This window comes from Enhydra lutris, unplaced genomic scaffold (genome assembly GCF_002288905.1).
Source record: "Enhydra lutris kenyoni isolate GAN:26980312 unplaced genomic scaffold, ASM228890v2 scaffoldscaffold18, whole genome shotgun sequence".
Lineage (NCBI taxonomy): Eukaryota > Metazoa > Chordata > Mammalia > Carnivora > Mustelidae > Enhydra > Enhydra lutris.
In genome coordinates this window covers 23,050,989-23,063,179 of record NW_019154102.1, presented here as the reverse complement: position 1 = coordinate 23,063,179, position 12,191 = coordinate 23,050,989, and the positions used below count along the sequence as shown (strand labels likewise).

Below are 12,191 nucleotides of genomic sequence, written 5' to 3'. Positions count from 1 at the left end.
CCGGTCCGCCCTGAGCTCCCTCTTGCCTGGCCTCTGAAGGGCCCGGCCCCGGGCATGACTGTGTTCTTTGAAGGCAGGGCTGGTCTATGGAACCTTCTTCCTACTCTTCAGGGCTGTCGGCCTCAACATAGAGCAGATACCTGGGAGCAGGTTCGGCTGAACTAAGCCACGAAGGCTTAGTTGACTCTGCGCTTCCTTGACTCTGCCCAGGCAGGAGATCAGGCCCCGGGGGGCCCCCCTCACTGAGGTAGCACCTCTCTTTCTGGCTCCCTCAGGCTGGAGCCTCAGGCATCCCTACTGGCTTAGTCCCTGGAGCTGCAGACCAACCCCTGGGCTGCCGTAGAGCCTCCAGGGGAACCTTCTCCTCCCAGGGCCTTCTGCCTCCCTTCTTCCCATTCATTCATTCAACACTTACTGAATACCTCCTGTGTATTGGCACTAGGCCTTGAGGATGCTGGGATGAACATGATCACACCTCATGTTTGCTGCCTCATGGAGCTTGCGATCTAGAGTGAAGGGGGCGGGGGAGACGAGTGGACAGTCAGCCTCAGCAGCAAGTGATACAACGGGGATATGAGAAACTCCAGGAGCTGCCGGGGGCTGGGGAAGTGGCCATACCCAGGCTGGGGGAGGGAAGATATCTAAAGCTGCCTGTTGGGGGGGAAACGTGGGGAGGGGGAGGAAGAGAAGTGGGGACAGAGGAACCAGCTCAGGCAAAGAGTCAGGCTGGGGAAAGCCCAGTGGACCCGAGACCCTGAAATAAGTAGGTGTGTGTGGTGTTTCCGGTCCCAGGGGCAGGGTAGAATTGGGCAGGGACTGGACAGCACAGGAGTCTAGACTGGGTGCCTGAGGGCAGCCATTTTGTAAGGAACAGACGGGTGGCCCAAACGCAGTTGAGAAGGCTCAGGCTGTCCCAGGTGGGTGGACTGGGTGGCAGGGACTCAAGAGAAAGGGCTCATAGACGAGGCGAGGCAGTCCCAGGGCACCATTAGGTGGTGGTATGGGGAGCCGGGGTGGGGCAGGGGGAGATGGCAACCTCAGTTGTGATTTAGATTTTAGGGTTGAGTTCAAGTGCCTGTGAGATATCCGTGAGGTCTGATAGGCAGTCCCCATAGGCCCAGGATTCAGGGCAGAAATAATGGTGGGAGACCCCTCCAATCTGGGAGTCACCAGGACGGTTGACTCACCCCCAGGGATTGTGCAGGGAAGAGGGCCCACCAGGCTGAGCACCAGCGACCCTGACAAGGGTCCAGTGGATGTCACAAAGCATGGGGGCGGCAGTGAACTTGGAGAGAAGGATTTTTGTGGAGTATGGTGGGAAGAGAAGCCAGATTTGCTGTGCGTTGAGAAGTCAGTGGGAGATGAGGAGGTGGAAAAGGCCAGTGGAGACAGTGCCTTAAAGAAATGTGGTTGCTGGGGAGGAGAGAGATCAGGCAGTAGATGGAGCGTGACACGGGGTTAACGGGATGTTTTATCAGATGGGAGGTTTTGTCAGTGTTGAAATGCTGGTGGTCAGGAGTCAGTGGTCTGTGAAGGTGGGAGACGGGGAGGACAGTCTGGGAGTGGGCTTCCAGAGTGGGGATGGGGAAGGTGGACCCCAGGAGGTTCTGCCTTCTGAGGGGAGGGGTGGCAGGAGGGCAGGCATAGGACAGTGTGGATGGGTAGTTCATGGGTTTGGTGGTGGAATGCTGAGGGGTTCCTTCCGTTGTCTTTTGCTTTTTCTCTGAAGTAGAAAGAAGGCTGTGGTGCTCAGAATGAGTGGGGAGCTGAGGAGGGTGGGGATGGTTTCAGGCATTTCTCTATGGAGAATGGGAGAAAGAGCTGACTGGGTGAGGGGGTTGGCAGGGAGAGGTTTGCTGGTCACTGTGGGGGTCCAGGCCCAGACTGTGGTGCAGTACAGGCCCTTGGAGATGAGGAAGACGCAACTTGGAGATCATACTATGGGACGCTCACACACACAGACAGGCCACCAGAGGAAGAGAAAAGACCTAGACGGGAAGGGATACCGTGAGCCCCTCGGCAGGAGGGTGGTAAAGAGGATGTGTCAGTAGGTGGCATAGGGGGAGAACTATGGGCACCAGCTTGCTCCTAATGCTACTCCCAGCTTCCAAGCTCACCCCTTCCCTCCTGCCTGCCTCCCTCACCTTTCTTCTCTGTTCTCCCTCTCTCCTCAGATCGAGACATCCCAGTTAGAGCCTGAGATTGCCCGGGCCACGAGTAGTCGGACAGTGGTGTACAACAAGGGGCTGTGAGTGGTGGCCAGCCGGCCTGGGGCCGGAATGCCATCCAGGCCGGGGGGGTTGGGGGGAGATCGGGGGTGGGGTCGGAGACTCTGGGACTGCACCTGCAGGGAAGGGGGCAAGCTCACCCCACCAGTCCTGAGCCACCTGGGGGAGCACTGGATCCCCGCAGAGGTAGGGAGACTAATCTATTTACATGTTAACACATTGGAGAGGAATTCTGACACATTTCCTATAAAAAAAAATAATCAAGTGCATTTCTGGGCCTTACGTGGGGTTGTCAAAACTCTACTCAGCACAATTACGTGTGAAGCTGAAAATTTGTAGAGTGTCCACGGGGTGGATTTAGGATCCTTTTATACTTTGGTTTTCTTTTTTCTTTTTCTTTTTTATCAGAATCAAGTCTGAACCTTGGTGGCCACTGCCCGGATGCAGCAGCTGGCCAGTGGTGGCATAGGAGTAGGCCTGGGGGCTTGTTGGTTTGGTAGTGGGGCTGCTAGATAGAGCCAAGATACTCTGGTGGCCGTGCCCAAGGCTCCCTGGGCTGGGCTGGGCTGGGCTGGGCTGGGGAGCGGAGGCAGTCTGCACCTCACAGGATGAACCAGTATGACCGAGGTCCTCAGGAGGTGGCCCAGGGAGTCAGGGGCACTGGAGGCCTCTGAAAGATTTTGTGGGCAGTTGGCTGTGAGTGTGGGTGGCCCTCATCCACGCCACAACCTGCAGAACCAATCCCTCTGCATGAAGCCCAGTGCCAGGGGCTGGGCCACTCTTCATAGAACCCTGCTGATCCATTTGAGGCCTCTGAAATGACCCCAGCTCCAGGCAAGAAGCCCCAAGAAGGAAGGATGTTTGGCTGGAACTGTGGGCCTGCCCTTCGACCTCTGTGGAAAGATCCTCCTTGTAGTCACCAAGCTGGAAGCTGGACTGAGCGGGGGTGGGAGGCTGGCGCTGGAGCCTGGCTGACTGCCATCTGGGGGGTGGGGAGGTCTCTCCAGCCCCCACCCCCAGGCTGCCTACCCCTTCCCCCGCTTCCTGAATGGGAGGGTCTTCTGCCTGAGGATGGAGGCCAGGTTTCTAGGCACCTGAGAGTCAGCCTCAAGCCAGTGATCACATGCCCGTGGTTGTGACACGAATGGGCTGCGTGACCTTGGAGAAGTCTGCTCCTCTCTCTCAGCCTCTACTCCCTGGCCAGAACCAGAGGACTGGATCAAGGGGTTCCCACTGGCTCTTCCAGCTGGACTTCATCTTTGCCTGTTCCGCTCAGATGCTGGTCATCCCAGGCACATCCCCAATGTGGACACTGGACTGGGAAAGGGGAAGGCCCCTTTGGGAATGGCCAGCAGTTGGCCTCAGAACCTGGACCTTCACTTTCTGTATGTGAGCCCACATCCCGGGCACACTTGACCTCTGCCAAACACTTTTCGGTTCTGAATGGGGAGCTAGCGTGGGTGGCTGCGCCTACGTGTGGCTCCAAACCCATGTGCCGCCTCTCCCCCTGCACTGGCCCCCTTGCTGCTGTCTCCTCCCACTGGTGGGCCAAGAAGAGGAGGGGTCTGCTGGGGCTCTGCAGAAGGAAGCAGGGATGAGGTGGGGGTGGATGGGGCAAACAAAGAGGAAGTGTGGGCCTCATCAGACCCCTCACCTGACCCCAACTGGAACGGAGCCCTCAACATGGCAGCCCCGGGTGACTCCACCTGGGGAAAGACGTGGCTGGCAGTGAACACCGGCAGGAAAATCTAGTGTGGGGCTTGTGGATGGGCTGCTCTTACCATCCTCAGTGCAGGGGTGACACCAGGTGTCCCCTCAGAAGCCCTTGCTGCCCTCACTCCTAGCCAGCATGCTCTTTCTGCAGGATGCTGCCCTGAAGGACCCCCCCCACCACTGTCTTGACGAGCAGCATCCCCTCCCCACACCCCCAGCCAATCAGGAAAGGGTAAAAGCAGAACCAGTAGGGAGAACAAAACAGTAGAGGGAAAGGTTGCCACCATGTCAGAGGGACAAGTATTTTTGAGCTAATCCTGCCATGATATGACTGGGCCAGTGACAGACTGGGCATGTCTGGGTCCCCTTTTGAAAAGCTCTCTTCTAGCTCACTCTGCCTCACCTCTCAGTGTCCTGTTCTTGTGCACTTCACCTTGGGACCAAAAATGCTCACCCCAGCCCCACTCCCACCCCCTCTGGAGGTCTGGAAGAAATGAGGGTCTCTCTGACTCCCCCCGGTGCTGGCTGCCCTGGCCCGGCCCCATCCCAGTCCTGACCCTGTGGCCTTGGCATCTCATAACCGACTTACTTTGTCTCCTTGATCATTTCTGGCCATGCTCCCAAATGCAATTTCAGGTGAGCTAAGGGGACTTCTCTTTGGGGAGGGGATTGGCAAAGGATCTGTACAGCTCAGTGTGATGGCGGAGGTCCAGTGGGCCGTGCTGCTAAGATGAGCCTTGGCTTAACTGTGGAAAACACCACGAGGGAGAACTTTTGCCCAACATCCATCCCCCACTTGGCAGAGGTCAGAGGAAGGGAGGCATCGTGGGCAGACTGGCTCATGACTGGGGAGGAGACTGGGCCAGGTCCCACAGCTAGGGGGTAGCCGGCCCTGCTGTGTCAGAATACAGGGCACCCCTGCTAGCCCAGTTCTCTAGGCCCAGTGTACTGGCCCACCTTCTCTTGGTCAATTCTGACATTCCCTCAGACTTCGGGACGCCCTTCTCCCATTTCCAGAGAATAATCCGATGGTGCGGGTACCAGGAGCCCAAGATGTCTGGATGGCAGCTGGGGCCAGGTGGCCGACAGCCCCCTTTTCTACTTTCTGACTTTGAGCCCGCTTGGTTTCGGTCCTGAGCCCCTGCTGGCCCGGGAACAGGGTGGGGTCCTGAGGGAAGAAAAGCCAGAGGCCAGAGGCAAAGTGGTTCTCCAGCCCCCGGGCCGGGTGTGAGTGAGGCACTGGCACTCGTGCCTTAGCCACACCGAGGAGACTCTGCAGTGTCTTTTAACCTTCTCAGAAAATTTCTCAGTCTCTGATTTATGTAATACTAATGAACTGTGGGCAATAAATGATGGATTTAAAGCCTCAGGGCTTGGCTTTGTGGCTTGTGGGTGGGAGTGAGGGGGTTACTGAAGCACAGTGAGGACAAGCCAGTGCTGCCTGAGGGTTTTGTGGGAAGGCCCCTGAGGGAGGGGCAGACCCAAGCCCTGGGAGCGGTCAGGCCCACTGGGAGGCCTTTAGGCAAAGGAAGAGGAAAGGATGGAAGAGCATGTGAGGGCAGCAGGCGGGACAGAGCGGGTGGGCTGAGCTCTGCAGAAGGACCCCTTTTTACAGAGCAGATGCTGAGCATACACTAAGGGCCCCACTGCGAGGAACTTGAGCGGACAGAGATTTGGGTAGCTTCTCCTACTGTTGATCTCCAGGGGACAGGGAGAGGGAGTACAATGGGGAGGGTAGTTCCCGGTCGCCTGGGGGCCCAGAGAGGCTTCATAGGGAGGCAGGGTTTGAGCCAAGTGGCAAGGTTGCAATATCTGCAGCGGGCATGGCACCGGCCTCGGGAACTCTGCCCCTTCCTAGCCGCTCCACAGTCGCTCAGGGCCAGGCCCCAGCTGCCTCCTGACAGCGCTGGCTGCTCCTCCTTTAAGCAGCCCCCAGAATTCCTAGGGGACTGAGACCTGAACTCTTCTCCGGGACCTCCAAACACCTTCTACCTCTGCAGGGAGCCGCTGATGGCCTCCCATGCCAGGGGGACCATGTAGTAGAGGTGAGGTCCATGGTCGGGGTCAGGATGACCCAGGTTCCAGCCCCAGCTTGGCCGCAGCTGGACTCTCTGACTTCCAGCCAGTCTCTTTCTTTTTTTCCTCAATTCCATCTTTCTTTCCCCAATTCCATCACACGTTTACAGAACATGTTCTCTAGCAGAGCCATGGTGTCCTTAGCCATAAAATGTCAAGAACAGCATCACTTGCTGGGCTGGTGTAAGGACTGGAGAGACCAGGTGAGGAAGGCACCCAGACACTTCTCTTATGCCTCCCAAGTGTCAGGAGGGCGGCTGCCTCCCCTCACCTGGGCACTGAGCCTCCCTAGGTGAGTGGGAGGAGAGAAAGGGGTGGGGGTGGGGCCTGTTCTCAAAGCCATACTTCTAGGTCACCGAGCTTCTGGTCTCTGGGGAATTTCTTTGTGGAAGAGCCCCACTGGCCACAGCCCCCATTGGGGGGGGGGGCCGCAGAGCAGCGGAAATCCTTGACTCTCAGGACAGACACAAATCCCTCCTAGGAGCTGTTTGTTGTTTTTAGCTGGTTTGGGGGCTCAGCTCCTGCCCAGCCCGGAGATCATTAACACTCCAGGAATGTGGCTTCCCCAGCCCCATCCCCACCTACTGGCCCCTAAGGCCTCCCTCCTCCCACTCAGGCCATGGTTAGGGGGGTCAGAGTGCTATGGGATGAAGCCAGTGATGAGTGAGGCTTTCTCAAGGCCCAGGGTCATTTTCAGAATGGAGCGCCCTCAGCCCCCCACAGCTGCTGCCGCTCCTGCCATCTCACCCACACCCCTGCCACTGATTAGCCCCTTAAACAGGAAAATCGCAGCCACTCCCAATAGGCCTAACTCCCACGTGCCCTTGCTTCCCTGCAATGCCAGGTGTCTCTCAGGGCAGTGGCTGAAAAATGTCCGTTCACTTCTCATGCCCCACTCCAACGTAGCTGTTGGCAATGTTGTCTAAGCTCAAAGCCTGGTTCCTTCCTGACAAGGACGGGGGCCCCACTTCACCCCAGTTCCCTGGGCCTTGTGGGAGGGTAAAGAGAAGGAAGGAGAAAGGGAAGGTAGATAAATGGCTGGCAGACAGAGGCACCAGGGGCCCCCCCTTGAGGACGCCATACAAATCCAGTGAGGAGGAGAGGAAAGAAGGTTGCTCTCAGTCTCTGGCCACCCGAGCTGGTTCTCCTCTTCACAGGTAAGCATGGCAGAGGGAGGGACAGTACATCAGGGCCTTCGCTCAGTCCAGGGGTGAACTGCAAGCTCAGTGTTGGGGAATCGGGGGCAAGACAAGACACTGGAGGTAGAAGTGGGCCAGCTGGCAGTCACTGGAGGCTTTAAGTAGAAACGTGGATTCATCTGGCAACAGAGTAGAGTGGGTCATGGACAAAGGCAAGACTACTGGGGAAACCAGCAGAGTCAAGGTGGGAGAAGATGGAGCCTAGACCAGGTGGTGGAATGGGGATGTAGAGAATGAAGAGCTCAGCTCAGATCTTGGTGACTGATGGCAGAGAGAAGTCAGAGATGGCCCCAGCTTCCTGGCTCAGACAGCTGAGGACATAGACCATGGTGCCATTTCTCAGAGCTAAGGGACAGAAAAGGAAGAACAAATCTATGCATTTGTTTTACAGGTTATTAGAAGTTCCTGTGAGAGACCCAAGTCCAGATGTCAGGATACGGTTGGGTGTGATTTTTGGGAGCTCAGGAGCCAGGTGGGAACTAGATACGTAGCTTGGCACGTTAGCCATTTATTGAGAGCACCTAGAGCTAAACGAACAGCAGCAACCACCCAGGGGGAATACGTGGGGTGAGAAGAGGGAGACTTGGGATGGAACCTTGAGGAGCCCCTCACCTCTGAGGCCCAGCCAGAGACAGAAGGCTGCTAAGCAGTTCAGCCACAAGAAGGGTGTTATGGGCTGAATTGTGTCCCCCTAAATTCAAATGTTGACGCCTCAGCCCCCAGTACCTCAGAATGTGACTGGATTCAGAGGTAGGATCTTTAGAGAGATAGTTAAGGTACAACAAGTTCATGAGGGCGGCTCATAATCCGATGTGACTGGTGACCGTGTAAGAAGTGGAAATTCAGACACAGACACCCATAGAGGGAAACTCCACGTGAACATGAAGACAGCCATCTTCAAGCCAAGAAAAGAAGCTGCAGGAAAAATCAACCTTGCTGGCACTTTGAGCTCAGACATCTAGCCTCTGGAACTGTGAGAAAATAAATTCCTGTCATTTAAGCCGCTCGCCCGTGGTGTTCGTCCTGACAGCCCCCGCCCACTAATAATGCCGGGGTAAAAGGAAGTGTGAGGAGAAGGTGGGATCCCAGAGGACAAGAGAGGAGGATGCTTCCAGTGGAGGGTGGGGGGATTGTCCACATACTGAACAAGTGCTGGGGATGACAGAAGATGCACACACAGCGTGTCCCCTGGAAGGACCTGGAAAGAATAGTCTCAGTGGAGTGTGGTCAGGCAAAAGCCAGATCTCCATGGGCTGAGAAGTTAGTAGGACTCGGACTGGCTGCCAATGTACCATAACTTGTAAAACAAATAATTTCCAAGAAGTGAAAGTGGGCTGTGAGCTGGGCGTTGCGACATGACAATGGCTGCAACACCATGTGGGGCTAAGCGAAGGCATTAGAAGGAAGACTGGGGCATGTGGACAGTAATGGGTGAGAGAAGAGGAACCTGGGCAGGGGGGAAAGAGAAGTGAGGTCCCCAGAGAGGAGAAGGGCGAGCCGGTAGGAGAGAAGGGTCTCGGGTAACAGGAAGGAGGTGGAGAGGATGGGCTGGGTGGTGGTGGTGGAGGCTGGGGGGTGAGAGGCTAGCTTGCCTGGCCCTTCCAGATCCACACTGCACCACTCTCCACCTGCTCTCTGTCCTGGGAGGCTGACTCGTATGGACTTGCCATCTGGCTCCTCTGATTGGGAGTCCCCAGTGAAGGATTTGAGGAGAGCGACCCTGGGGGATTCATTCCCATGGCCTCTCCTGCCTCCTTCGGCCCCCGCTACTGAAGACCACAGCTCCTGTCTGGGGCCATCTCCCTCCATCTGTCCTCTCAGGTTCTGATAACTGCTCCTGCCCCTGCCTTTTCTGGTCCCAGGGCTGTGGGCCACTGTCGTTAGCCTTGGGGCACTACAACATCCATTGTTGGGTTCCCAACATTTGTGAATTGTTCCTTTATCCAACTCTCCTCCAACTGCCCCGTTTGAAGAGACCACTTCTTTCTTCCTGGCCCCCAATTGATATGAAGGTGTTCACTTTCAGAGCTTCTCATTTCCCTCTAGAGATGGAAATAAGGTCTCCTGTTGAGGGTAAGCAGGAAAAGAGGTTTGGGGAGAAGGGTGACTGTTTGAGACATCCCCTGTGGAGAAGAGGAATGGGTTTATTAACGGGTGAGGCCTAAACGGAGGCTGGACCTTGGACTCCAAGGGGTGCCATCCAGCACTCTTGCCTGATGTCCTCACAGACTCAGCTGCAAGGGCAGACGGGGAAACAGGTTCAAGAAAGTTTGTGATTTTTGCCAAGCAGTTGCAACCAAGGAACTGTGGGACCAGGGGATGTGGGAGAGAGAGCAGATGGGTGCATGGCCAGGAGTGGCCTGTGAGGAGGTCAAAGTGTCGATGTAGAAGAAAACTGAGAGAGTAAGCGGGAAGAACATGGGGTCTGGTAGGAAAAGAACATCCGAATGTGCGATTTGAGAGAAGGTGTGATTCCGGGGTCTCTCGTAAGCCCTGGGAGCGAGAGTGGTGATGAGGGGAGTAGGGAGCGAGGGCCTGGGGCGCTGGGTGGGTCATTTATGGAGTGAATGTCTCCCCAGGTCTTGGGGAGACAGGAAGACCATAAGCCGGTGGCCACAGCCTGACAAATGAGGGGGTACGACTGGGACAGGTGGCACACCCCGCCCACGTGCACCGCCGCACGCCCACACACACCCACACAGTCACACTCGCGCACACACGCCCACAGCCCTCCCAGACACTCCCAGACACCCTCACATGCACTCACCCTCACACACACCCCAGACAGCAGATGGGGCGCTCGGGTAATTGGTTAAACCTGTTCCCGATGTCTGGCTCCGCATTGGCAGCGCCTGTCTGACAGGAAAGCTGGCTGGGCCTGCACCACTCAGCCTGCTGGCCTCCCTGCCCCTCCCCCTGCAGGGCTGCCCGGGAGCAGGGGCTCCCGCAGAGGCCTGGGGGGCGCCCCCTGCCTGGCTCCCTCCTGGGCAGAACCCAGCTCACTGGGCCCGGGGTTCTGGGAAGCCCCACGGGAGGCAATCACGGCGCCCCCGAGGAGGAGCTGGTGAAAACCGAGTGCAGAGACACCAAGAGCACAAGCCCCGCGGCTACAGAGCTGTGGGGGCTAATCTCGGAAAGTTCCATGGACGCCAAGAACATAAAGATCGTTCCCTGAAGCAGAGGCACGTGGCTCAGGCCATGAGAATTAAGAACGGCTGCCCCACGTTCCCTCCACTTAAGCCCCATGTAGCGTGGGGTTGCCTCTTGTCAGTGTCTCAGCCATCTGACCCTGCAGGGCCTGGGAGGCCAGCCCAGCTGAGGGGACATGACAATGCCAGGCTCCTTCGGGGAAAGCCAGGCCGAGTAGCCCCTGTCCACCTGTCCACCTGCAGGGCCCCGATCTCCAAGAGCAAGGAGCAGTTGAGGGAGGGATGGGAGCGTCATTCCTCGGCTTCTTCTCCCCTTCCCGGCTGCATCTGTGTCTCTTCGAGAGAAACTTTGGTTTGTTCCCTGGAGAGGGCCCAAAAACTCCCAAATTAGCAAACCTGGCAAGCCGGCAGCTCAGAAAATAGTTCATCCTGATTCCATGTTTTTCAGGCTCACAGAAGCCTTTATTAATGAAGTCACAACACCAATATTTACCGTCTGCAGGGAGAGGCACAACACAGGGGATGGATGGGAGTGCGGTGGGGACTCCCGCCCCGCCCCTCGCGGGCCTGGCCTAGGAAGATTGGCAGGTTTCCTTGGGTCCTTTCCAGCCCTTTATCTGGATGACAGGGGCGGCTCTGCTGTGATCCTCACGCACCCCCTCCCCCACCAAGTGAGAGAATCTGGAGAGGAACAGTTCTCCCATTCCTCTGCCCCCGCCAGTGCCAAAAGGACGCCTCCCCTTCTCCACCTCACCCCACTGGGGTGTACATGCTCCCCAGAGGTTATCCGCCTGCTTGGCAGCGAGAGAACGCACCTTGAGGTTAGGACGTTCGAGATGTAAGGAGTGTGTTTCCTGGTGGAGGGGGTGGGGAGGGGCATTGGGATGGGAGAAAGCCCTTTGGTTTCTAGCATTGACCGGACCCAAGTGAGATGCTGACAGTCCGGGCAAAAGGACCTTCTGTGCTTGGATCCCTGCATGTGCCCCAAACAGCAGGTCTTCAACATGGACGTCAACATTGATCAAGCCCCCAGCACATTCCAGGAGCCCAGAGAAACACAAGTAAAGGCACAGCACAGGCGAAACCCATGGCTTACTGGGGGACAGGGATGACAGGGGTAAGACTGAAGTAGAGGGCACCAGGAGTGAGGTAGGAGAGGCCAAGGCTGGGAAAGAAGTAGGGGTAGAGTGAGGGGCTTAGGATGGGCGTGACACAGTCCTATGCGCTAGCCACAGTGGGGGGACCTCCTCTTTGACATCCACACAAACCTCATTACGCCTACCACTCCTTCCCTTCCCTCCCCTCCCCACGCCCTGGGAGCCATGGGCACTGCTTCCCAAGGTAGAAGAAACCTTGGCTGTTTGCCAAGGTGGGCAGTCCTGAAGGAGAACTGGTGGGGAGATGAGTCAGTGGTGAATGTGTTGGATTCGAGGTGCCAGGGGGCCTGGAGGCAGCAGATGTGGGCAGCAAGCTTGGTGGGTCTGCAGCTCGGCAGGGGTCAGCTGGAGGGAGTCCGGGGAGCCAGGAGAAGTTCCGGACATAGATGTGAAGACCCAGGGGCAGGGCACAGTGAAGAGGCAGGAGGCACAGGGACAGGCCCTGATGAGGAACAGGGCCGATGAGGCAAGGACAAGACAGGAGGACGGAGGGGCAGGTGACAGTGTCAGAGGCACTGAAATGAAGGCAGGGGTGTGGAAGTCAAGGAGGGAACGGCCAGAAGAGAACGGTGTAAGTAAAGCCGAACAGGTGGCAGCTGAGTTTGGCCCCAGGGGTGCTGGTAATCGGTGATTGGTGACGTCATCAGCACAGGCAGAGGGTTGGGGAGC

At 57.1% G+C, this 12,191-nt stretch overlaps 1 protein-coding gene across 2 annotated transcripts in view; it reads left to right on the top strand.

The window, feature by feature from the left end:
- Positions 1-2,252, top strand: part of LOC111148087 (sideroflexin 5) — a 111,497-nt gene extending 109,245 nt beyond the window's left edge. For both annotated transcript variants that reach the window (XM_022504484.1, XM_022504485.1), the window contains exon 14: positions 2,175-2,252. In XM_022504484.1, the coding sequence (XP_022360192.1) occupies positions 2,175-2,252 (78 nt within the window). The remainder of the gene's footprint in view (positions 1-2,174) is intronic.
- Positions 2,253-12,191: the final 9,939 nt, after the last annotated feature.